Source organism: Chelmon rostratus, chromosome 2, assembly GCF_017976325.1.
Source record: "Chelmon rostratus isolate fCheRos1 chromosome 2, fCheRos1.pri, whole genome shotgun sequence".
Classification (NCBI taxonomy): domain Eukaryota; kingdom Metazoa; phylum Chordata; class Actinopteri; order Chaetodontiformes; family Chaetodontidae; genus Chelmon; species Chelmon rostratus.
Genome location: NC_055659.1, coordinates 25,769,086 through 25,796,669, shown reverse-complemented (window position 1 = coordinate 25,796,669; position 27,584 = coordinate 25,769,086). Strand labels below are relative to the sequence as shown.

The 27,584-nt window shown below is 43.8% G+C and overlaps 1 protein-coding gene across 6 annotated transcripts in view; it reads left to right on the top strand.

The window, feature by feature from the left end:
• Positions 1-27,584, top strand: part of foxp1b (forkhead box P1b) — a 148,784-nt gene that overhangs the window by 83,811 nt on the left and 37,389 nt on the right. For 5 of the 6 annotated variants that reach the window (XM_041962654.1, XM_041962681.1, XM_041962671.1 and 2 more), the window contains exon 6: positions 10,004-10,141. In XM_041962654.1, coding sequence (XP_041818588.1) covers positions 10,004-10,141 — 138 coding nt within the window. Of the gene's footprint in view, positions 1-10,003; positions 10,142-20,208; positions 20,312-27,584 lie in introns of those variants that run through there. The other variant, XM_041962689.1, reaches the window with a different exon arrangement.

Here is a 27,584-nt window from a genome sequence, read left to right as displayed (position 1 = left end):
TGGAGGAGGATTTGCACATCAGAATTGTGAACGATGAATGTGATTGGTCAATCTAATCTGAAGTCCCAGATGACTACGAGTACTTCTGTTGGTGAGTTTTTATCTTTAGTGGTGGGTAGACTGTGCTTCAAAAAACTGGAGATCAGTTTTGCCTTAAAGCTACAGAAAACTCCAAACCATGAATTTGTCATTAAGTGGGAGTTAATTTTGTTGGCGGCGTTGCCGTCGGCTCCTAGAAATGGCACCAAATGTTCAGCATTTCAGTCCTCTTCCTTAAACTTAATTACATTTATTTCCTGGTTCAAATGCTCTGTTCTGAACAGCCGCCAATTGGTTTGTCACAGACTGGGTAGTAGTGCTCTCTAAAGGGCTTCACCATTGATGTGTGATTGTCAGGTCCACTAATCAGCTAGTTTACTTGAGAGAAACATGACTTGCCGTAGATTTGGTGATGATCGGTGCATGCCTTGTTGGCATTTTTCAGCAGCGGGAGACTTTTTCCAAGTTGAATGTGAATCAGCTGCAGCTTTAGGTGTCTGTGTAATGTAAAACGGTACTGTCGGCTAAATTACTTGCCACTCTTAGCCCCAAGTACAGGCCCTCACTGCAAAATACAAACCCTATTTATTGTTGTGTTGAATCATTTTAATGCCTGTAACGTGAAGCAGGTGTCATTTCTCAGGTGGTATCATTCTACATTAACGCTCAGCACAGAGTAAATAAACTTTCCGTTTGGTTACATTTTGCATCGCGTGTTTGGAGGATGCTCATCTGGATTTTCAGTTGAGGTTGTTTAAGCTCATCCTACTCAAACACACAGTTTATGGCTGTGGGATTCTTCAGTCGCCATCACTGCTTTTCGGCAAGGTTCACGAAAGGAACCTCAGCAGGGCAGCTGCATTGTGCGGCACTTGCCCTTCATCCTGGTGGTCAGAAAACCCCATTTTTTCAGTCAGTACCAGAAATGCAGAGCGCGTTTTCCCCATCACCTTCCACATCTTCCTACTGTGTCAATAAAAGATGAAAAAATATCCAGAAAATCAGTTCTTGAACCACCAAAAAAGTGAGGCCCACCATGTGTCACATCATCTGCCTGTGAGACTATAATACATTACAGTCCAGTGTGACGGGTGATGTGTCTGACCCTGCTGGAGATTACTCCTCTTTATGGCCGGAGCAATCCGATTTTTTCCCCCTCCTTTTCTCTTCCCTCCCTTTATTCCTGGCGGCATAGGATCATATTACCTATCTTGGAATGACTTCAACAGAGACACTGCTATTCCCAGGGAGCTGTCTCTCCCCGCTGCAACTCAATCCATAGCCAATTGGACTGGCCTGTGATTTATAGAAAATCCTCTCCTTCGGAGGAACTCACACACACACACACACACACACACACACACACACACACACACAATGGGAATTCTTCCTCAGCAGCTCATGATGTGTTAGGTCTCAGGTCAGGACAGTTCAAGGCAGCGAGCACCAGTGGGAAAAGACGTACAGTCGAAAAGCACAGAAAGCCCCATAAAGGCTACAGTTCAGTTGCTAAATGTAAGATCGAGAAAACGAAAGCTTGTTGACTTCAAGAAAAGAGATTTTAGTTCAGCGTGTTGATGAAATTAACAGGATGCTTTGAGAGGACACTCGTCTGCTCTTTGGACAGATGTCATTCCCAATCCATCTTCGAGGGGACAGTCAAAAAAACTTGCTTTGGGCAGTGTCAGGCTTGTCTCTTTTACTGGGATTATTAGTGGGATTATTCATCCAGATGAGTTATTTTTTCATCCACACTGAGTTAATCAACACGCCCTGCAGTGCAGAGGCCGGAGAGTGGTCAGCTGACAGCACAGTCCAGGCCCCGAGCACTGTGACGCTCCACGACCGTGGCAACCGCCTGATCACTCTGCCCCTCCTCGAGCACTGTTCTATAGCTGTGTGTAGACTACATTCATCTATATTCACTACAACTAAATTGGAAGATTAGGGGTTTTACTGGTCGTATCCCGGATGTCTCGAGTGTATCAATAATGTTGAGTCCTCCGTCTATGAGACCAGGGCAGACAGATCTTCCCATTCTAAACAATATCATTCACGCATGATAAAATCTGCTCACAGTATTCTAGGTCTCACGCTGGGCTTTTGGAAGCGCCCATTTTCCCAAGCACAACACTCCCCGCTACAAAGTGATGCAACACTTCCAACAAAGATGCAATCGGGAGGAGCGCGCGTTTTCTAACAGTCCATCTAAGTACCCAGCACAGTTGGCATGCCTCTGCTCTTTTGCTCCCACTTTATCAACTTGACGGATTTTATCGCCGTATCCAGTGGTGGGCATCCCGAGGCATCATATGCTCAGAACGAAAAGCTAAGGTCAGGGAGAGAGGGGCTGCTGAGATCTGCCCACTGCATTGTTCCCAGATCGTTTGTGCTTTTGCCTTCTTTTTTTTTTTTTTACTCTTCTTAGCTCATTTTATCCTCCTCTCACTCCCATACTTTTTTTTCCACACTCTTTCTCTCCATCTGCCTCTAAATGACACCTAAGCATTGACTGCTTCTCCGACTGATTTGCCTGTGTGTGACCTCCCTCCTTTAGTAGAGCCATTCACAGGCAATGGTGAAGTAGAATAACTGGCTCTTGGCGGGTAGACATAAGCGAGACAGTGACACGCGGCTGTGCGCTGATAGACTTTCCACTGGAGTGGATTAAATCAGCATCAGGCTAGTGGAGCTGATTACCCCAATATGAAAATGCAGTATCTTAATGGTACATATTTTCATGAGGCAGCCCAGTTGCCTTTCATTCTGCAGCTAATATGTCTATTCTTATGAGTCATTTACTTCTTTAATTACCTTTAGCAGCAGATGCACAATGGAGTATTAATGTGAATGATTTTTACTGCCACTTTATCATACTGAGCCTATGAAGTTGAAAGGCGTAATTGAGGTGGAAGAGCGACTCGTGAGAGAAACAATATTTAGTTGACAGCTCCTCTTGTACTCTGGGAGGGTGTTTATGAGTTTACACCGCACTAAAGCTGTAATAAACACAGTATTCGTCTAATAATGGCGGGGGACGGAAATGCTTTCACTCAGATCTGCTCAGTTATTGAATTGTCCCAGGAAGTTGTGTGGTATAATCAGACAACGCAGCACATGTGCGTGTGCTTGTGCTTGTGCTCGCTTGCATGTCGTTGCGTGTGTCCTGTGTGTGTTTTTCATGCATTTTTGTGGTTGAAATGAAAGCGTTTGCAGCAAGCAAAACCTTATTTGCGGTTCTCCCATTTGCAGCATGGGCAACTTTGGCAATCCATGTCATTTGCATGTGTGTGCTTGTGATGTGTCTGTGTGTTTTGTCTGCAGCCTGTGTACTTTCCTTGGCGTGATTTTCTGATCCAGACCACTCTGAATAGAGGCCTTCTTTAGCCATCTGTTGTTAAGCTGCTGGCTAAGCAAGGCTGGGGAATCCAAACAAACGCCGAGCACACAGCAAACGGAAGCTGTCAGGCCCGCATAGCTGGGCTGACCTCGCCGGGTTGGTGGGGAGGGCTGAGGGGGGGGTTGACCCCTCTGTACCAGGCTCCGAGCACCCGCACCGCCTGGTTGGGGCACTGTTTACCCTCCCCTCTGCACCTCCTGCAACCTCCGCCTCCCCTCAGCTACATTCTCCTCTTTCCCCCTCTCTTTCCATCTTCCTTTTACCTCTCTCTTCTGTGGTTCACACTCTTATTCTCTTCCTCCATCTGTCTGCCCCCCCCCCACACACACACACACACACACACACTCCACTCCACTCCCTCCATCATCAGTCCTGCTTCACAGCCCCCTCTCCTCTATCTCCAGTTTATAACTTTGCTTTCGTATTGTTTTTCTTACAGTCTTTTTTTTTTTCTCCAAAACATTTGTCAAGGCACTGCATTACCTGTTATGGGGAGAAGAGAGGGGGGTTGCAGGGGGGAGGTGTGTTGGACAAACAAAATGGGGTTTTTAAGTAAGATTTTGTCATCATCATCATCATGTTGTAAGTGCATGTGCGCCCTTATTGTTTAAACCTGGATATTTGAAATGTTTAGTGTTGTCATAAATATTAATAGATTAGTTGAAAAGTGCAGCGAAGGAAGGGAATCTAATGGTTTGAAGTGGGTATAAAACGTTGATTTATTTATGTATTCTACATGAATTAGTTTTGAAATCTAAACACAGACTGGAGAGTGTTGTTGCGAGGGCCCTGTAATGCGCAAGGTTTGAGCATCAGGGCCTGTTTTCCATGTGGAGTGGCTTTTTGGAAATGGCATTAATTATATACTTACTGGGAAACCAGACTTTCCCTGCTTTGCATTGCAGATAAACGTCTGTATTACCGAGGAAAAAAGAAAGAAAAAAATGCAATTAATATAAATAGACATGATCCTCGCTGCTTATCCGCTTACATGTTTAAAAATCGCCCCCCGCCAAAGAAATAAAAAAGTGTATGCATTTCAATTAAAATGACAAGTATTCCCAGTGAATTCCATTGCTATATGTTTGCATTGTCAACACCTCCCTAACATAGAACCACTTTTACCTCCAGCTTTTCCGATTTCATTGCCACTGGCTGCATCAGCCCATGTAATTTCTGAAACGATTGTATAACTTTGCTTTCCTGGGCTGCCCGTGGAAGGACGGTACATTAGCTTAACATATCAGGGACTTCTGTGGAGGAGCTGGTGGGAGAAGAGCCTGGCCTCTCGGCTTGGTTAGGCTACCACTGAGGAGCAGAGGGCCTTGCCTTTAAAAAGGAAACAGCAGAAGTGATAAATGTCAGGTGAGTTGAGACGTGCCATCAGTCAGAAAGTCAAGCAGATAACCTTGACATTTAGGCCGCCGGTGTCGAAGCCCCGCAGAGGCTGCCGAGTGAGACCAGAGGGCCCGGTGTCTTCAGAGCCGGACTACATTAACAGCTAACCTATTAGCCGTGTTGTTGCTGGCTCTCTCTGAGCCACGCTCTCCTGACTATTAAAGGCTGGCGAAATGTGGCCACTGAGTAAATACACTGAAGCGTGTACGCACACACACACACAGACATACACAGAGTGCTGAAACCCACAAACTGATCCGCATCTCGTCCCTTCTCCTTCTCTCTGAGTGGCCGCAGGGATCCGGTTACACCTGCTTGCACATCTTCTAGCAATTAGGAGCAATCTGCTTGAAACCATTTCACGTTCAAGGTCCTCACCAGCTGTGGCAAGAGGAGCCATACGTTTATAGAACTACAGAGGTCTCTCTGTTGACGGGCCTGAACAAACAGCGCTGGCCCGTTTCTCACTGTCTGACTCCCGATGGAGACACCCTTTATGAATCCCCCTTGAACATTTTCCCCTCAACGTTTACCCACATCATCTCTGTTTCCTCTGGACCTTCTATCACATTCCCTTTCTATTTGTCTGTCATTTAGTAAATGTGATGTGAGTAGTGTGTGTCTGCCACACTTGGAGTGATTCTCTCAGATCTCTTTCCTTTACACACACTTAGATTTGGCCTGTTGGTACTGTTTTTGATTACCGCGGGTCAGTACACTTGCATAAAATGAGGGGGGAAAAAAGACATCTGAAATATGTCATTTTTTTGTCAAAGTGGTAAAGAGGTGCAGCGAGGGATTCAGCAGAGAGCAGACTTGACTGTGTGGCAATGCTCTGAGCTGGGATTTGTAAGACACCCAGAGCTGGCTTTAGCAGCAGGAAACCCCAAAGCCTGTAAATAATCCACATGTGCAGACTGCACATAAAGACATCCAGTACTTAGCAGTTCCCTTATCACAGCGTGATAGCCCAGGGACATAAGAGACGCTCCTGCCTCTATTCACTAATATGGTGTGAAAGTAGTTGCAGATAAAACGCCTGTTGTTTATTGAGGAAGTTGCGTTAACATGGGGAAGAGGGTGTGAACTCTGAACACATTTGAAATGGGGAATATAAAAGAGGACTGCAAATGACAAGGACACCAAATTGCACCGGCTTTGTTGCTGATAAAAACCTTTGTCATGTGCTGGAGGGTGTTTTCTAATCAAAAGCACCTGGAGGGTTTACTCCCTCCATGGTGTGTGTGCACGTGCATGCGCGTGTGTGTTTGTGTGTGTATTTGTGTACGTGTCGACCCACAAACAGTGAATGTATGTATTGAGTGTGGATGTAGGCGTGTATCTCCGCAGTTTGGTTCTTATTCCAGTAACAAGCTTGCCTCCCAAACAACCTCAGTTTGCGATTATAATAGAGCCATTCTAGTCTTGTATGCTCACACACAAGTTAATGTAACCTACACAAATCCAATTTATAAATCAACACACACCATATCACAAATCCAGCTTTTTTGCCAGGCTTTCTTAATCGCTACACATTAAAAAACTATACAGTATAATAAATACAAAATAAAAGTATGATTCTTTCCAGCGGACACTTTTCCTCATGTACTGTGTAGTTCAGTACAGTATAGTATGGGGCAGCCTACTGTAGTTATCATTATTTGTCCTCTTGGAGCTCCTACTCAACATGCCGTTTCCTCATTTTGTCTGCGCTTCAGATGCCGTGTGCCTGTCGTCAGTTTACAGTTTATCACATTTGCCTGGAGCTACTCGTACACTTGCGTGTCTATCAAGCGTCCAGTACCTTTGAATGGAAGATCAAAAGAAGATAAATTCCAGAGGAGGAGGAGGAGGAGGAGGAGGAGGGGGAGAGCTCTGAAAAAGAGGAGTGGTTGCTGTGTAAACATCGCAGTGACAGTTCACAATAGGTTATTTTAGCCCAGCATTAGGCCTCTCAAAGGCATGCCAGCCTTTTTTTAAAAATACAAACATGAAAGCAGCATTCCTGAACGTGGAGCAGAGCTCACAACGCAGATCCTCAACACTTTTTCTCTCATCTTCCACACGAACAACGGCATTTACCAATCTCGTATCTTTGGATTTCAAAAGTCACGTAGTAAATGTTTATTTACAGGCCAGCACACTCAGGCATGTGCTGTCAGGCAGCAGTGTGAGTGTGTCGAGACGACCATTGGCTGTGTCTCCCAGTGCATGATCGCATAATTATTGCCCTTACTTTAATTGGAAGAATGATTTGATGAAGCTGTTGACGTGAGTATTAGCGGGCTGTGTTCATTTCATTTTTCATGTGATGCTGCAAAATGCCATCATTGTTGAGAGTGTCATGTCCGCTTTAAGACAAACGCATTACACATTACTTTAATTCAGCCATAATTATCCCACGTGACGCAACTTTCCTCTCACCAAACGCTGTATACAGACAGATTTTGTGAAACTTTGAGTGCAGACACACTGACATACACGTCTGGACACCTGTCTTTTGATAGCATGATTAATGCTCTGCAAACAAGCTCACTCTGAGAAAGACATGTTTATATCGCAACAGTGTTAGAGTATTAATGTACTTGTTAACAGCCCGTTGTTTTAACAGTGCACATTATTGCAGCGTCACAGTTTCTTTATCAACATGTGGTAAGTGATCATTGAGCAGGTTTACAGTCTGGTGTGTGTGTGTGTGTGTGTGTGTGTGTGTGTGTGTGTGTGTGTGTGTGTGTGTGTGTGTGTGTGTGTGTGTGTGTGTGTGTCTTCGCTTTATATGAAGACGACAGTGAAGGAAGACTTCCCAGAAATGTATCTTTTCATCCATTACTGTTGACTCAACTGTCTTTGTTCCAACACCCTCGGTTGTAAACCCATACACACACACACATGCGCGCATACACACACACACACACACACACACAAACACACCGCACGCACATTTCACTGCATGTGTCATCGGTTACAGCGGAAAAGAAAATAGCGAACTTTGTTTACTCTTCAATGTGCCCGTAATACCACGCCTTGGGCGTCGTGAATGATTTCCTTACAGTTTTTTTTTTTTTTTTTTCGTTTGAATTTCCTAATGAATTATCAGTGTTTCATTGTTTTAGTCATTTGAAGTTTTTGATTACTCAACACGTTATTGTTTGTTCATTTAGAGATTGTCAGAGCCGCCAGTGCAAACTAATCACCTCACCTCGCCTACCTCACCCAAATTACATTACTGTTATGTACGTTGTCTTAAAAGCTGGTAACTTCGGTAACTTTGATACGGTGATTTGATGCTGAAATATCTCAATTTAGCTTTAATTTTAGGTTTGTTTTTTGTTTTTAATTACTTGTGAAAATCCAGGTGAATTTTGCCCCAATAATAGAATTTTAAAATAATTCATACATTTTATTTAATTGATGAAGCAAAATGGTTTTTTGAATGTCATGGACTTTCAGGAACATTTTTTTTTTTTGACTATTTTGAAATATTGGTCTGCTTTTAACAAATAATGTGATGAAAAATGACTGTGAGAGACGGTCTCACAGTATTACCTAGCATCTGTATTTTTCCGACCCCCCTCCCCGTGACGCTTCTGATTTTTCAACCAGATTGTTAGTTGCTCTGGAGAAAAAGCTAAATGTCTCAAGTGTAAATATTGCAATGTGTGGGAGTGAATCTTGCTCACGTAGTTCTTAGTTTCAATTTATACACTTTCTTTATGAGTGTGCTTGCTTGCTGGGGGGGTTCCCCTCCACAAATTTCAAAGCAGAGGACAATTAGGCATGCAGAATGAGATATGTTGCTCTGGCATCATTTATCTTTGCACAAGAGCTCAGAGAAAGACAGAGACGGACGGAGAGAAGGAGAATTTATGTACTTTAAAGTTAAGCTTGGTGAAATGCCAGGAGTGTGGCCTCTTTGTAGCCTGTGGTCGTATTTATGCCTCATGATGTCATCCGACAGACGTGTGTTTGGGAGGGTCAACACATACACCCACACACAGACCGTCATACAGCTGTTCGCTCCAACCCCTAACTGTCTCTCCCCTTTCTGTCTTGAGGTATTGTCAGACTTTACTGGCACTAAGACCAGTTCTCATAGCTACTTCTATCTTTTCATCCGTCCGCAGAGCTTTCTGTTCGCCTTTTCCCTGTAGATATCTTACTTTCACAGTCTTTCATAGGTTTCACTCACTTGTTCACACATCACTCGCTAACTTTTCTCCTTTTCTGTGCCCTCTCTCTCTCTCTCTCTCTCTCTCTCTCTCTCTCTCTCTGTCTCTCTCTCACTATCTTCTTGTTAAACATTCCACCATTTACTTTTACAATTTCTGAACTTCTCAAATAATTGACTGGAGAGCTTACAGATTGTCCCTCTGTGAGATGAGCTTGGATGTGCCCCCGACTGTTTGTTTAATTGTGGGAGCAATCGTCTGAGGAACATGGAAAGAATGAGGCCAGTTATTTACCCAGATGGTTTACTGGTGGAGGTGTGAGGCTGGCCAGCTCACTGTGGGAACACAAGGCTTGCTTTTCTTGGTATCGCTGACCGTTTTCAAGACCACTGTGTTTTTTTCCCCCAGCTCTCTCCAGCTTTGTTTGCTCTGGATGGCATGTTTGATTATTTATCGTAAGGGAAAAGGGAGTAGCTGGAGCAATAAACATGTGACTGCACTGTATTTTGTTTTCCACTGAGAAGGCCGTGTCCTTTAACAGATATTTGAAGCAGCCATAAAGCCTTTTATTTGGGGAGTTTGACTGCGCTAAAGGAGGATCAAAAGCGCTGATTGGTGTCTTTGTGACACACATTTGTGTTTGCTCTAAGTGCAACTTATCAACAGATAAATATTTCTTCTGGATGGCTGCACTTGAGCTTTTTTTTGTCCTCTTTCTGTCTGTGACTTTGTTTTGACATGTGATCATTGTTCCCTGTGTGTTTGTGGAGGGATTGTTTATGCCAGCCTTAGATTTATGACTGAATGGGAGAGTATGAAAAGATGGTCTGTAGTGTTTGTTTGTTATCTATGCGAAGGCCAAGGGGATATTGTTGTAAGGGGATACATCTGCTCTGATAATAGGCATCAAAGTGCTCTCAAGGGGCTTTAAGCATATCTACTTCTAGCATTTCTGTTGGACTTTTTTTGAATCTTTCTATGTATTTCTCTCTGTTAGGCTCTCCAAGTGGCCCGGCAGATACTCCTCCAGCAGCAGCAGCAGCAGCAGCATCAGCCCCAGTCGCAGCAACTGCAGTCTCAACAAAACACTGGCCGCAAATCTCCCAAAGCCAACGACAAGCAGCAAAGCCTACAGGTACCGTGGATATGTTGTCATTTTCAGACACCCTCTTATTTATTAGCACTATTATGAGAGGGCTCGGTTATTTGACTTTGTGGTCGATCCAGTAAAAAAAAAAAATGAAGTGAACTTTTGCAACTCTCTCTAGAACATAGTGTGCGAGAAACAGCGCTGGGCTAAGTTCACAAACAGGAAATTAAAATTGGCAGTGCAACATTTGCAGTTATCTGTGCTCACGCATTATGTGTGATTTAGCAGCACACTCACAAACACACACACACACGCAGTCAACCATTTGTCTTGACATAGATTAGAAGCAGCAGTATGCAGAAATGGCCACTGTTATGAAATATACAGGCTGAGATGTCAGAGGAGGCCTCTGTGTGGCCAGTTTAGATCACATGAGCTCATCCAGTAGTGCCAGAATCATCCCAGTGCACTAACACACATCAGCATGTGCGGGTGATGCCGACATCTACGGTGGAAAGGCCTTTTCTGTTGACTGTATCTGGTTTAGGAGGTGTACAGCCTGTGTAAAGGCAGGAGAAAGTGTGGAAACAAGGGAGAAGAAAAGGGGGAAGTGAGAGAGCTTCATTCCTCCCACAGATCAGTGAGTCGGGTCAAACAGAGGAAACTCCACGCTTTCCCTGTTTGCCTTTCATCACTGCTCTGCACACACACACGCAGCAGAAATAAAAGAGGAGGCAGGTCCCTACCACCAGCAGCAGGAGGTGCTATAGAGCAGCCCATGAGCGGGGTGGGTGATAGAGGTGGTGGACTGGAGAAAGACAAGTGAGGGGTGGGAAAGTGTGAGGGTGGGGAGAGGTAGGACAGCGATTTGGACTGCCTTTGTGATGCAAAGAAAAAACAAGCTTTTTTTATTTTTCATCTTGTTCTGCTTTTAATATGAAGGCTGCTGCGTATCTGATGCAATATTTACGTTAATTTCAGATCAGCAGCCTCAGAGATGTATATCTTTGTTTGAACAAGAAGCGGTTGTTTGTGCCGGTGTGAAATTGCAAACGACTTCAGGGCATATTTGGTAATTAATACGGAGGCCCTGTTCTCTATGTGTGTATATATATAATATTTAATACCCTTACTATCCCATTGGGGGCCCTTTTTAATGAGCTATTGTAGCAGCTAGGTCTAATGTCAGGTTGTGAAAAAGCCTCTTTGTTGTGCAGATGTCTTCGGAATAGCTCCAGAGGATGAAATATGACTGTGATGACCTTTCAGTTGTGTGCATATTTGTCAGGATTCAAATAAGTTGAAAGGATCAAACTAAACAGTTTCCACAGGCTGGCAGGGAATTGTGCTGCAGAGGTCAACAGAGGGGACCACAACGGCAGATTCCAGCGTACAGCCAGTTGTTGGTACATAGTGAAGTACTAGACCATCTCCTGCAGACAAAGACAAAATTAAAATTCTAATTTATTAATGTATACAGAGAGCTTGGCCAAGCTGTCACTCAGCTATTGAAAAGAGAGTCGGGCCCTTTCCCCCGCTTCCCCTCCCCTCCCCTCTCCTGCCCAGTTCTTGTGAAGAGAGCACAGGCCTGCTGTAGTATCTAACTAACGCCGTAAATTGCCTGCTCTCTAATGTTGTATGTTACATTTTCCTGGGTTGAAACTGCCATTATGAAAAAGCCACAGGTCCAGACAAGTGTTTGTTTATCTCTGAATTACATATTCTGCTAATTAAACACACCCCAACCACACACACACACAGACACACACACACGCATGCACGCACACACAGTTTAAAGTCAAGCTTTCATACATAAACATCAGTGTGCCGCTCTGTGTAGGGATGTATTACATTTGTTTTTGTTGGGTTTTTTTTTTCTCATGGTTTTCTGGTAGTGAGATTTCTCTTGATTTTTTTCCTTCCTTTCTTCTCACACCGTCTCTCTCTCACAAACACATTTTGTGAAACACCAGAGGGTAACGGTAACGAGTCTCATCTCGCTTCCTCTTTTAAGAACAAACCCGTGCTTAGAGGAGCCCCCTTCACACAGAACATTCACTATCTCCATCATACAGCCTGGATAATGATTATCTGTTGAGCTGGACTGGGTCATCAAAAGACATGATCCAACAATTATGAGGCTGTGTAGTAAGCTGACACCCCATAAAAGCACCTGATCTGCGGACGAGGCTCCATTCATCTCAGCGGTCTTCCCATTAGGCACGAGGAGATGTGCGGAGAGACTTTTACTCATTTGGAGATGTGACTCACTTTCCAATTCATTCTCATTCAAGTCAAAAATAATGAAGCACGGTATATACAGAAGATCTGAAAAAAATGAGCGGCATAGAGTAGTAAAGGGAAAAAAAATATGAGTCAAACAAGCCTCAGAATCCTTGATCAGCATTAAATGGCTCTTTGGTTTTATAGCTCCAACAGGGGTGCCCCCCACCCCCCCCACCCCTGCCTCTGGATGAAGATGCTTCCACTGTATACTCAGCAGCCTAGAGGCGCTTTAATCAGACTAGATATACAAACAGCTGCTTCGCAGGCTGGGAAGCAGCTAAACATACTTGACTGGTCAAAAAGCCGGTAAATTACATTGACAGAATGACACGTGTGATTAAAAGAATCCATGCCGCTTTTACCTTTCTGCGCTTCACACCTACAGTGGCACAACGACGAGAGCCGGCAACTCCCACCCCGCTAATTACCATTATCAGTGAAATGGTAGGGTTTGACTCATTAGTTCCATGTGCATTTAATTAGAGGCAGGCTGAAATTGGATTTAACTTATTACTTTTTCATGGATCACTTTCTTGTCATCACTTCAAATTGGATTGCAGCCCCAGGTAACTAATTATGCCAGCCGCAGGATCAGGAGTGGAGAAATAGGTAATTAGGAACAACACTGTCGGACCCTCACTGATAGTCCAGCAGCACCAAGGTGGGAGGAGGGGGAAATTGAAGCTCGTTTGTGGCGTTGCTCACGAGCCCGGCTGGTTAACTACACCTCATTGCAAGAGATCCTAGGTAGGCATCCACCTCCTACAGGGGATTATGTGGCATTCAGCTGGGCTGAAGATGTTGTGTCAACATGGTGTCTGTGCTATCAGTGTAATGCCCAGATTATGCTTGTTTCCCATCCAGGATTGTGCCTGAGATTGGCCTTCATTATTCATGTCACTGGTACAGTGTGAGGAATGGCTGGCGGCCAGCTGAAGTTCCCTGTGTGGACGCTGCTTGAATGACATTGACTGGCTTCTGTCTGCAGTACGTCTACGATCATTGTAATGAGAATTCATGAATGGCCAGTTTGCGGAGAGGCAGGTGGATAATGTGGGAAAGCAAAGATATGCTGAACACATGTATGTAGATTTTAAGGCAGTTTTTACTTGTGACTCAGAGCCGAAATAGTGTGCTTATAGAGAAGTGTAAAGGGAAACGATAACATCACGTTACTCACTATTGAGAGCTTTCATGTTTCATCTTCAAGTGAAGAGCGTCTTTGCAAAGAATCTGAGGCTAAAAGAACATCTCATCATCAACAGCTTTCATTGTTTTGTTCATATTTATTGTAATTACGTGATGAGATACATGAGAAACACCATTCCGTATTCTCTGATAAATGTTGCATTGAACATTTTTATGATGTCAAAGGTGCATCGCTTGTTATTCTTCAGAAACAGAGAAATTACTGATGTTTCAAAACCAGTTTTCTTATCTATAATATTCCCAGTTGAAGCCACAATGAACACTTCTGACTTGTCCTTTCCTTTTTTCTTGTCTCTCTCTGTCTCTCTCTCTCTCTGTGTTTTCACACCATAGTGTACAGCCTCACAGAGGGCATCTCCAGGTCAAAAGATAATGTCTTTTCAGTTTACAGGATGAAAGCCTTTTAAGTTGTAGAGAGCCCCTCCGTTGCCCCTCCTCCCCACGTTTGCTCTTCACATCCTTCATTTGCGGTCTGTTGGGGGGAAGCGTGATGTGACACAATCCAGGGGCCAAGCCTCTGTCTGACAGGACGGGGAGAAGCCGCCGGCTCTCTTTCTCTCCCTCTCCTACTGTTTTTGCAGTAGGCCCATGGCATTGTCCTGACACATGTATACCACAGCGCTCCAATCTGTAAGTCATTAGAACACTAGGCCGAAGCCTGTCAGCTGGAGCTCAGCCAGTGCTGCGGGGCGATCCGAGGCAGCAATTCGAAATGTTCCCGCACCCCAGTCGGCCAGTGGCCCAAAGTGGCGCGGCGGTGGTAGCCCACTGGCGAGGTGACGGTGAGCACTTGACTGGATTAATGTTCCGGGTTAGTTGCTGCAAGATCAAGATTCAGTCTACACAAGGGAAGCCTGGCCAAGAGAACGGGAGTGTGTTCATATTCAGCTAAAATCTACTGGAAGAATTTTAGATGAGAAAATAATACTGGCAGGAAGAAAAGTAAAAAAAAAAAAAAAAAAAAAAAAAGCTGAACATAGAGAGACAGACGGAGTGGTGGCACTCTCTCAAAACGCTGAACCAAATCAAAGCATTGCCAGTTTCTAATTGATTCACTTAATGACTGCTTTAAGCTTGCCAAGATTAGCCAGTCTATTAAAGTTCAAATCTCTGCAGGTTGAGCAGGAGATAATTCACAGAGGGTGTGGACGTAACCACGACCAACACATGTGTTCACAGCTCGTACCTTGTCACAGACTGTTCGGGCAAAAGTGTTTTCATACTCAAAGGAATGTTTGACATTTTTGTGCTTGTTCACTTCCTAGCCCAGAGTTAGATCAATACCACTCTCATGTCTGTACGGTAAATATGTAGCCACCACCATTAGCCACTTAGCTTAGCTTAGCTCAAAGACTGGAAAAAGGGGCGAACAGCTAGCCTAGTGAGTTGCCAGGCACCCTTGGACAAAGCCAGGCTAGCTTTTTCCCCGTATCTCGTCTTTGAGTGTAGCTAAGCTAATCGGCTGGCTCGAGTGGCTCTGGGGTAGTCGTGACATTTTTTGCTGTCTTCGCTTCTTTACCTCCAGCGTGTGCTGTTGCCATGCATACTTTGGAGAAATGTCATTCAGAAGAGCTCCCCTATCAGTCTGCAAAGTGTCTCCAACAGTAAAATCCCATAATTCATCAGTTCTGTGCGTGATGCTTAGAAGGAGATCATCTCTTTGTGTAAAAAACGTCTCAAGGTGATGCTGTAATGAAATCTCATTTTGACGCGTGCGTTGCTTTGAGGTGATACAATCTGTCAGGAATGATCAACACGACATCGAGGCCGGTGCTCGCGTGGAACCCCGGGATCAGGCCGTCTCTTTCGCTGCTTGTTTTCCTTGTCATATTGTAAAAATGTATTATGTGTACTGTATAGATTAGAACCAGGTTTTGGGATAATCCTGTCAGAATGAAGTCATCTGTCCCATTTCCACGCAGCCAAGCAGAGACTGGGGGGGGCTGCTGTGTTCGGAGCTCTCTCCCAGCCAAGGCGATGACTGTCGAATTGACTCCAGTCACAGCGCTGGGAGCCACTTACCATTTTCAGGACCCTCTTTTCATTTTAGGCCTGATGTTTCCCTTCAAGCAGTGAACCCTCTCAACCCTCCACCTCACTCAGTCATCCACCCAGATACACACTTCCCCCTAAAATTTGTTGTATCTTTGTGTCATCCTCTGGCACTATATCTTGATGTCAAGCGTGTGTTGTTTGGAGTGATTCACACGCCCTTTGCGGCGGGGTGGAAGGATGGATGGATGCACAGTCAACCATAGCATTAATAAACACTAACAGCTATGCAAGGTGCAGTCAAGTCAGCATCAGCTCACAATGCAGCTTCCTTTTGGGTGTCGTCGCACACTTTTGACAGCTTGGCGATTCTCAGTTTCCATTTTCCCCTTCGGTTTGGAGCCGGAAAGAGCAATATTGTCTCGCTCAGACAGCATGAGAGAGAGCTCCAGAGAGAGAAGGGCCTTCAGCTACATGAGGACATAGTTTAGAGTTGTATTTTATGTTTGTGTTGGATATTGTACAGTAAACCATCACGGTGCTCAGCCTAGTCATCCATGTAGCTACACCCAATCTGCAGAAAGCTTCAAGCCAAAGCATCATTAGTTTGCCGCTGCATTTTAATTTTGCCTGATTAGTTAAAAGAAATTCATATTAAGAGAGCTCATCTATTACTGTTACCTCCGTGATTGTTCCTGAGGAGTTTTAACGGTTAGTGTTGGAAACGGGACAGGCTAACAAATACTGTTTAATAACGCCACAGAAAAGGTTAACTAAACAGTTCATCATGATGGTTAGCGGTGCTGTAGGCTTACTGTGCGTCCGACACTGAGAGTCCTCCTCAAAAAGTGATGACGAGAGCCACCCACGGACAAGCTTGCTTGTACTCGACTAGAATTAGTGTCATTTTAATGGTAAATCTCATATATTTGTGTCTGCATGTCAAAGCCCATGCATTGGAATGTGATAAATACACTCTTGTGGCATCAAATTTAGTAGTCAAGTTATTTTTATCTACACAGCCCACACAGAACAAGTGTTAGTGCTTATTGAAATACAGTTTCTGTGTATTAATATAGTTTCCGATCTTAAATCAAAGATGAATCAATCACCAAACAAGACGAGGCAGAAATTCCCCCACCTCCTTAAAATCGATGTTGCTCAAACCCAAATGTGTTCTTGTTTTGACTAAGTGAAAAACCACACTAGACGGTACGCGCTGAAACACAAGCTCCGTTATACACTGGCTGGCATATCACCTCAGGAAATATTTTGCAAATACAGACTTCACATGTGCTGACTAAACAATGTGTTCCTGAATACTGAAATTAAAAGTAAATAACCAAACCCATATATAATAGACCAGGAGGAACACGGTGACTCAGGCGTGACTTACTGTAACTCCATTCTGCTTCGGGTGATAACCTCATTCACTCTAAATATGACTTATTCCAAGTATCAGAGGGAGTATCGGTGGGTTGCAGATGTTAAAAGAGTTCATTGTCATGTCATTACAGTGGAAATACACTTTATTTTTACAGGACTTTTTAAACCGCAGCACCAACAACAAGTAAAACTCCACCGTACTGAAATAATGAAACACAAGTCGCTCGAGTTGAGAACAGGGGAACAGAAAAATAAACATGAAGCATGAAGTAAATGTAGTTTGAATGAGATTTAAATTCAAGTTAAATGAAAGTGTGTTAAACTTTGGTGTATTAATCAGTTAAAAATGGAACGGGTTTCTGTGCTGCTGTTTCACTGCTGCAGAAATGACTTTCTGCACTGTGCAGTGAGTGGGTCACCACAATCAAATGTAGGATCTTCCTGAAATGTTTCGCTGTGGCTTGGAAAAAGCAAGTGTGAGAATTATTTCTGTAATGAAAAGCTTTGTGTCTCTTCTGACTTTGATAGGGGACTCTGTCGAAATAATAGCAAGAAATAATAGAAAGATCTCACGTTATGGTACTGTTGTGGAGCTAAAAGGTATTTTTGTTGCCTTGGCGATATTATATAGAGCAGCTGTTATTTATATAGGTCCCACACCTGCCCTGCTGACTCCCGCCATCAGTAAACAATGATTTACTTTACACCCACACAGGGAAACAGACTGTGTTTGTTTTCTCATGACAATGGTCCAGGTCACCAGAGCCTTTCAAGAAAAGGAATGAGTATAGTTTTGTATTTTCCTCCGCTTCCCCTCCACTCCTCTCCTTCTCTCTCTGTAGTAGCAGTAAGACACAGGTTGGCATGCCGGTGCAGCTTATTCACTGGCTGTGTTAGTGTTTTGGGAAGGCTTTGTAATTGGAGCCCAGGCGTTATCTTTAGCCAGGGCCGAGCGGGGCAGAGCCCGGGCCGGGCCAGACATTAACTCATACTTTCACTCTAACTCAAGCAGGAAATGGGAGTATTTTATAATGTCATCCACTCCGTCATGAACACAATCGCTTAGTACTCTCTGTAAACTATCACAGGGGACGTCGGTTCAAGGCTCAAGGATATTGATGTTTCTCTGTGCACGGCGAAAAAAAAAATCTATATAGTGTGTGTATCACATCGACACATATGTGTAATTATTTTACATGGCATAGGCACAGAGGCAATGGATTAGAAAGACGGTGTGTGAGAGGAGAAGCTTGAACTGTGTGTCTGCTAAATTTATCATGAGGCCTTTGGGAGCGTTGAAATGAGAACAGTGGCCTATTACTGCTAAGAAGGTGTTTTATTGAGAATACGCCGACATGCCACCCCTGGGAGAGTGCCGGGGGAGAAGAGTGTGGCCATAGCCTAAACCACTTTGTGCATGTGTGTGTGTGTGTGTGTGTGTGTGTGTGTGTTTGTGTGCGTGTTGAGTGCGTGCATGCAGTTGTAAGCACATGCCTGCATGTCACTGTCTTTTTGTGTGAGCCATCTTGAGGGTGTCAGATAGAAAATAAAAGCATCCCTCTCTTCCACTTAATTATTCACTATGATATGTATTGGAATTGTCACTTTTGACACTTGAGGTGTCCCAGTCAATAATTTATATAGGTCAGGCCAGCTTAGCAGAGCTCATTGTTAGTTATTAGCAGATGAGAGCAGTGGCTTGTTATGCAGGCGCTCTGTTTATTTTACCAGTGTGTTTGCGGACTGGAATGCATCCCATGAACATTCCTTCATCCTTGGCCAAGGGTTTATAGCTGTTGATATGAGCTGTGTTTTAGAGCTCTGTTATTCAGCGCTGTGTTTATTGTCATGATAATTTACAAAGTGAGGTGTTAATCTTGCCTCATGCCTTTCTGCTAATTCTTTGTTAAGTGGGTTGCACAAGTTAGTGAACCTGTGATTTTGCTATTACTTAAAGTAGGTCTGATTAACAGCTCATTGCATTGCTTTCTGTTTTTATGTCTATTGAATGAAATATGCTTCCAGTTGTCCTCAGACGAATACTACTTAAGGTGTCGTTTGTTCAGCTAGAAGGTTAGAATATATACATTTACTGCATATTGCCAGGAGCCATGCTTCTCATCCTGCCTTCTCTCTGTCTCCTGGTGAATTCAGTCGGATCTCCAGTAGGTGGCAGAGTCCTGTTTTCCTCCTCTGTCTTCCCCCCTTACCGAGTGCACATGGGTGTTAAAGAGTGTGATGATATTATGACAGCTAATTGCTCTCATTGGGATGGAGTTGGATGGATTGCTTAGTAGCTGGTGTAATGTTAGCTATTAATGTAAGTGGTTTTAGGTTGTCTCAGGCCAAATTGTAGCATAACTGGGAAAAAGTTTATGCTGCTGCGGTTGATTTTATGATCAAACACACACAAACTTGTCACATTGCGACTAGTTGCGTGCTCTGGTGCAAGAGCACACATTGACATTAGCGGAGGAAATACAAGGCGAAACAAACTGTTCTCATAAATGCATTATTTTACTCTCAAAGAAAATACATGTGTTATTGTCTCAGCTTGGGAAATTTGAAAAGGAAGAAAAAGTCCAAATAACTACAAAGCGCCTGAATTGTTTGTGCATTTGTTGTTTTCAGCATGTGAAATGAGTTGTGTCTTTGTTCCGGCGCTGTAAACAATTCCATTTAGCAGAACAATAAAGGGGCTGATAGCGGGGCCAGCTTTCTTTCTTTCCGCTGGATAGCTGTGTTTACTTATCTGTTGTTTAATTAAAGGGCCTCTTTTCTTTAGGCTCCCATTGTTTCAATAGCACGGCCGGAGTCCCAGCAGGGGTCAAAGGGTTAACAGCCGTCAACTGTGCCTTTTTTTTTTTTTCTTTTCTTTTTTTTTTTTTTTAAAGGGGCCCCCACACAAAGGCACGGTTTCACCTGCAGCCCAGCCCGCGGCTCCCTATTGTGTGGCCCCATTTGAATTGATTATGTTTAGAGGGCTGGTTGTGATTGGTGGAGAAGGGCGTGGTTGATTGGATAGTTTTGTATCTTGTCAGCCAGGGAGCAACCTTGCGCGTGCAATCTGTCTGTATCCCGAGGAAGGTTGGAGACTCCACAGCACAGCAGCGCTCGTTCCCAGCCTCCCTGCCTACCAGCCCGGTTGCCTCTACCTCTCCCTCTCTCTCTCTCTCTCTCTCTCTCTCTATCTCTCTCTCTCACTGACTCACACACTCTCTCTCTCCCTCTCTCTCTCTCTCTCTCTCCCCTTCCCTCTCCGCTCGGCTCTCCGCTCTGCTTCACTCCACACCGCGTGGCCCAGCACTCTGTTTACCCTGCCAGCTAAATGGAGTTTGTCAGGTTTGTCAATATGATTGATTTCTGTGATTTTGCCAGCTTTCTTCTGCAAAAAACTTGACAATTTAATTTGACCGGGGAAAAAGAGAAATAGAGGCTTATTGTCTGTCTATCGTTGATGTTCTATCATTGTAATTGGTTAATTTTGTCATGCAGTTTGTTTATGACAGAAGCAGTTATCCAGGGCTTACTTTGCCGCTGAGATGCTGACAGTTTACGGTCTTGTCCTGATAGGAGGGACACAGCGAGCAGGTGTCATGCACATTTAATGTACTGTATCACAATTTATTGCCTTCCAAAACAAGACCGTATAGATAGGTAGCTTCTGTTTTTGTGTCTTCTGTGCTGTTTCAGCATTTCACTTTTACCTCAAGCAACAGTTTCTTTTGCTTTGTCATTTACTGTGACAGACAGCTAGCCATTTACAGTAAGTTTCTGGCTTCCATGTTATGCTGTTTGTTCAGTTTTGTGTACTTTGCTGATAGTGAGCTAACCAGTTAAGCAGGATGCAGTGCTGTTCTGTACGCTGTTTGAATTATGGAAAGTTCTAGGAAAAACAGGAGACAGGTTTGCCTTCTCTTTCACATTGTTGTTTTTGTCAGAAAGTGATGACATTATTGCTGTGTTGTTTAGAATATTTCCAGGTGAGGCATTTGATTCGATTTTTTTATTTTTTTTTTTACACATTGGCTTTGCTGCGTGTGTGTTTTGTGATGATTTGTTCGTCTGGGTTAATGAGTGCTGGTCAGACCTGGCTTGCTCTCAGGCTGTGGCCTGGACTAATCCTCACTCCTCATGGTGTCACAGTGAATTAAGACAGGCTGGCACGGCTCTATATTTGACACTGTCACCACAAAACCACGTTAGAGACACGCTGTCACTCCAAATGTCATCGCTCGTATCTTCCTGAAAAGTTAGAGTGTGTGAATGCTTGTACGTGCATATGTGTGTGTGTGTGTGTGTTTGTGTGTGTCTGGACTTGCAACAAAGGGATTGTGTTGTGCAGTTAGGAGGCAAAGTTGTGGTCATTTTCTTCCATTTTTTCTGCTGTCAACTTTGAGTCCTGTTTGAAAGCTTTGAGGTTTTACACAGAAGACAGCTATTGACTTTCCTTTGTTTAATGATCTCAAGTATTTTTATTGCAATCACTTCAAGTAATGCAACTGTAGAAAAGACTCACTTGTCAGTCACTTTTTGGGAGTGCTGCTTTTCTTTTTGTCTCTTTGCACTTACAATTTCGCCCAAACTTTTTTTTCGGGTGCACTGTTTCAGCACCCTTGCATCAGTGCTAAGAAAGTGGGTGCCTTACTGAAAGGAGAGATGGAGGAGAACAGTGGAGGGGAATATCAGATGGTTGAGGAGGAGGAGAGCGAAGCCTAGACAGGGCAGCGTGCACCGTAATGCCGTGCAGCTGTGCCGAGACTCGCAGTTTGGGAGAGCTGGAGTGCGAGCTGATTGGGTTGACAGTTTGTAATCAAAGTTGATTTATTGTTCATTAGTAGTGCATTAGCCCTTTCAGGCAGGGGCGTTATTTGTGCAGTGGCCTGTCAAGGCGAGGGGCTGCCAGCACCTGTCATTTCTAAACCATGACATAGGCAACCAGATATTAGCCGTGTACCCGGAGAGGGGGGCACAGGGGGTAGCCGCCAGAGCCTGGCGGCTCGCTGGGATATCCTTTACAGGGACGGTCTCTGCTTTGTACTGGAGCAGGCAGGCAAGACAGAGAGGAGAGACGGGGGAATAGTTTAGCAGTGATATAGTGAGCCACCAGCTGCTCTCTGCTGTTATACCCTGGATTTCCCGACTAAAACATGTTTTTACTTGAAAAAGGCTTTCTGTCTTTTTCTCTACTTTTTTTAAGGGTCATTACTGCTCAGAGTGTGTGCGTCCCATATTTCACATTGTAGATTAACTCTACACTTGAGATACCATGTGTTTCAAAGGGTTGAGATGGGAGGATAATGATGAGATTACATGGTGCAGAGTGTTTTATGGGAGCAGGTCTTTTTCACCACTCGTCTCTGTCACGACCCGTGTGTTTTAAAACAATAAGGGATGTGATGCTTTTGACATGTTGCTCCTAGAAATTAAGTGCGGATTATTCTGCTTGTGTGTAAGTTGACATATCCTGATTTTTAGTTGATGATGTAAACCTTAGTGCTGACACTGCACATCTTTTTTATATCATTTTATTAACTAGCTGTATACTTTATACGAGTCACATAACACAACAATATTAAGAGCGTCAAGAAGCAAGACTATTTGTGGCCCTCTCGTCTGCCGTCACTGAAACAAGGATTAGCTTTGCGTTGCTGGTGTGCAGAGAATAGAAACAATCTGCACGAGGATGTGTCAGCCATTGTCTTTTGACTACGGTTTCATTTGAAAGGGATTTTAGAGGCTGTGATCTTAATTAAATCTCAACTGACTCAAATAATGCATCTGAAGACGTGCGTCGTTGCGTAACCGTGTAGAGCTGGTAAACCATAGATCACGGGCATGTAGTTCACCGCAACAGTGCTCGGAAGACGTTTCCAGGAAAGGTGAAAGCAGCGAGCGGCGGTGTGTAGGATAGTAGCTGTTACCGTGAGTTTGCGAGCCAGGTTTCAGAACTGAAATGCCTTGTGGCTCTGAAATACGCCCTGGGAGGTGTGGCTTGAAAGGTCAAAAAGAGTGACAGGACATTGAGTCACACGTCAAAATGCAACTTTTTTGTGAAGCTGAATATTTTTTTTAATGTTTGCGTTTGCGGAAATTCCCCCTTCAAAAAAACAAAAATATGTAACTGCATCATTATTATTTTAAATTTACCACTATTAAAAATAAATCATTGGTTGTTTTTAGTGTAGGATAAAAACACAAATACATTTTCTGAAATGCAGTTTGTTCATGCTACTAAAATATGATGGTGTGTGTGTGTGTGTGTGTGCATGCATGCATGCATGTGTGCGTGCTGGGCGGTGGTCACCTGCAGTGGCTGCTGCCTCCAGTGTGGGAAACAGCGTCCAGCTTGCAGCTCAGCTGTTATTGTTGGGGTGAGAGCCCACTCACTTCTCCGAGCAGTTTGTTTGTTTAAACCCGACACTGGGACCGGCTCCGGCGAAAACCTGTTTGTTTGTAGTCGAAAAGTTAATTAAAATGCAATCTTAACTTTTGTTTTTACAGTTGCTGCAAATAATTTGAGCCCCTGCCCCCCCCCCTCACACCCCCACACCCTATTCAGAATAGATAGTGTATGGTGAATGGACGCAAAATGTGGCTGTGATTATCCTGTTTATCTGAGCTCTAAACATTTTTAAAACAGCTTGATTGTGGATGACGAGGAAGGAGTTAAGGAGGTCTTAACGCTCTTCACACATGTAGAGACGGCTGGTTCTGTCCAGCTTTTTACATTTTTTAGGCTTACTGGAGAATGTCGGATCCAAAATGGGTTGTTTTGTACACAAATTATGTTTTGTAACAATTTATACATCAAGATATTATTATTATCATATCATTTTTATTATTATTATTAAGAGGAAAGGTTGCCGGTGTGACTGCACTGCTTCTATTTTTCAGAGGGAAATAAAGGCTCTCCACCTCAGAGATTTCAATCAACCTGAATGGGTAATAAGGAATTAGTCTTTCCAGTCTTGTCGCCGACTAATTATGTTCGCACATCACTTAAGTACAATAGCTCCCGTGAAATCCTCATTTCAGCGACATTTTCATGCAGGAGATCATAGTCAGGATGGGAAGTCGTTTTTTTGCGCCACTGCAGGCCAAGGTAAAACAACAGCTTCAAACGGACTAGACTCGGTGATTTCTCCAGGGCTTGTTATTCTTTTTTTTTTTTTTTACTTCTCCATTCCATTTGATGCCCCTACAAAACAAGATGACCCCAGGGAGCACAAATGAAAATTTGATAATTTTCTTCTTTCTTTTTTTTTTTTTCTTCCTTTTTTCTTTCAGCCAAGCTGCACCTTTGCAGCCAGTGTGCCGGTCTCACTCACGTTCACCTCCTTGTCCCTCATTTCTGTTCGTCTTAATTGCCTCAGTGCCGGGGAAAGGGGCTATCTCACAGCCTCATTCACCCCTACTCCTTTTCACCGGGCTTTGACCTCTGACTTGTGATAGGAGGGGGTGCTCGGGGAGCGTCTTCATTAACTCTGAATCAGTGACTCTCCATCGTCTTCAGATGTGCGGTTTCGTGCTCCCTCATTAGATTATCACATTTTGTGCTTTTTCTGTGAAGTAGTGATGCACAAAGAGAAGTTTACTGCAGGTGTCCTTTAATGACAAATGCTTTCTATACTGTGTGTGTGTGTGTGTGTGTGTGTGTGTGTGTGTGTGTGTGTGTGTTAATGCATGGCCAGAGCTGTGCAGAGAATTATGATATGAATATAGTGAATGATCCCTATCTTAAATATTTTGGCAGTTTTTTTTAAATGGAAAAAAAGACATTTGATTTTTTTTTTATTTATTGTGGTTGTTTTAGTTTTACATATTTTGTTTATTTATTCTGTATACGTTTTTATATTGAATATACAGTGCAAGCACTTTCTTATTCCATATGGAAAAAGCAAAGATTTTGCTCCGCATATACAGTATGTTCTGTTCTGCACATGTACCTGTATGTGCTTGTGACAGGTAGCATGCCACAGTTTAGGTTTGTGCATGTATGTATGTGTATGTGTGTGTGCATGTGTGTGTGTGTGTTTGGCCAGCAGGCCTATGCTGGTACTGTATATTGCCTCCAGTCACTCTGCAGCTGTGTGAGAATGTTCCAGGTTTGAATGTTTATGTATGGGAGGCACCTGGAGAGCGCCACACCTTCGTGAAATTCATAAACGTCAGCTATTTCTGGCATCCTCAGAATGTCCTCTTTTTCACACCTTCATATTGGTAGAGCAGATTAGAGCTGGGCTCGGTGGATCCCTCCAGTTATTAGCCCAGTACGAGTCTCCTTTTGGACTATCTTTAGATGGTGATATATTTTTGTGGATCATCTGGAGTCATGATGTTATCCAAGAGATAAGGGAGTGCACCATATGGGAGTGCTCTAAATGGCGACTGGCGTCCTGTGTTTGCGTTAAATGGGCATGATACAGCGGCCAGGGCAATATTTTTCAGTTAAAGTGCTCCCTCCCGCCTTTCCTCTCAATAGGATCCAGTCTTAGGCAGATTTTCACTCCTTCAGCACAGGATTAAATGGTAGTAGTTACATTGATCAATAGGTTAAGAAGCATACAATCCCTCTTGCTGCTAATGACCTCAGTAGTAATGGGTAATAAAATGGGGGTCTGTAATAGCCTCTTGCTGGGGCTGTGCACAGAGGAAGCTGCTCTAGCTGTAGTTACTGTGAGCCAGACGCTCCTGACAAGGCGAAGTGTGAAACCATGATGAGATATATACACCCAAGGTGTAAAGAATTAAGACAGTTAAAGTGAAGGAAATCTCAGCGTCATTTGTAATGAAATTGGCAGCTATTGAAACCGGCTCGAGTGTGTAAAATCTGTGTTAACTTGGAGTTTCTCTCCTTTTTTCCCCCACATCACACTCTATATAATATGCCATGACAAAATGATTATACATTTGAAAATAAGACCAAATTTACAGCTTTAACACGGTAGTAAAAAATAGAGCATGACAAGTATGGAGTAGATTTTTAATGCCTACAGTTAAAGTAAAGTTTTTTTAAAAAAAAGGGGGGCATTATTATTTATCCTCGGTGGGTAAATGTCACGTTTAGATGGGAACTATATATCACATCATGTATGGCGCTTGCATGTCAGCAAGACGGGGCTGCTTGGTTGACCTTCAGAATAGTTCATCAAAATTAGCAATGCCCAGAAAAAAGGGCTTCAGTGGATAATGACTGTGAAATTAGGAAATGGGAGGCCGGGGCTATGCAAATGACAGGACAAGTCATGTGCAAAAGTCAAGATGAACTGCATATTAAGACATAATACAGGGGGGAATTAATATTGCATTTTCTTCCTCGCGCTCCTACGCCTGGTGCTGGAGATGAGAAATGTGAAGTGTGTGTTAGTCCTGGGTGGGGCTGAACCTCCTTCGCTCTCTTGGGGCTGGAAGAACACAGCGCAGTGTAGTCTGGCACTGCTCAATAAAGTTAACGTAGAGCATCAAAGCTGGTCTGTCCTATTTGACATCAGTGCCCTTTCCTCTGAATTTGCAATACAAGCTGTTCATTATGGCATCGCTTTGTTTTTGTTTTATGCCACAGTGGGGAGAATGAATAAGGTGATATGCATGCAGGGTGTGTGTCAAGAGAAGCCCCTTAGTTACCGGATGAGGTTTTAAACAGCAAAATTACATTCAGAAAGGCATGAAAAATTCAAAGGGCGTCATTAGCTATAAGGCGGCCACACAATTTGGGTAACCTTGGCGAAGACAGACTGTCACCATTCTATGTCCAGTCTATCAGCTGCTGACATCAGCCTGAGAGACACAATTTTAACACACACTTATGCACATCCATACTAATATATACATGCAAGCACACAAAAGAACGATCGCCAAAACATGTTAACAACTGCAAAGACGCAGCACTATCAAGCGCATCTTTGTTGCCGTTTGTCACCCGAATGTCAAGGGAAGGAGCTTTTAATGGTACCGCACATCATAGCAGTGAGTGGCAGCATCCAGACACACTCCGAGTCCCCTACGCCGCTGGAGCAATTAAGGCACCCTGACAACTGTAGGGGCTCTTTCAGTGTCACAACAAATCACTTGTTTTGAGGAGTCATGCACTCACACCTTTCTGCTGGGAGTTAGTTAGAGGCCGGCGTGTTCTTCACCGTGGCTCCTCCTCCAGGCTCTCTGTGTCTTCACAATAATAGATCGCTGTTGACAGCGTCTCTAATGAAATCTTCTCACATGACATGTCGTGCGCACGATGAGCCAACCGCAGCATTTTTGAAGCAATATTTAACGTCCTCAGGTATGGCACATTTGCCATGTTGTGTAAACGGCGAGCTCCGAGAAGCATCGCAGCAGATGCACATCAGATCCGATGGCGTTGAGGGGCGTGTGCGTGAGGGGGGAAGGTCGGAGGATGGCGGTTTTGGTGGATTTGCTGGCAGTTTACTCCACAGGCGTGATCCACGCCTGGCTGTCATGTGTCCTTTAGCCAGCCTCAGTGTGGTGTGGTGTCATAATGGTTAGAGGGGTTGAAACGTGTTGGAGGGCGTGTGCAGCTTGTAACACATCAAGGTGAAACTTGAGATGAAGCAAGGCGGCATTTTATATATTTATATATACATATAGGACCAAT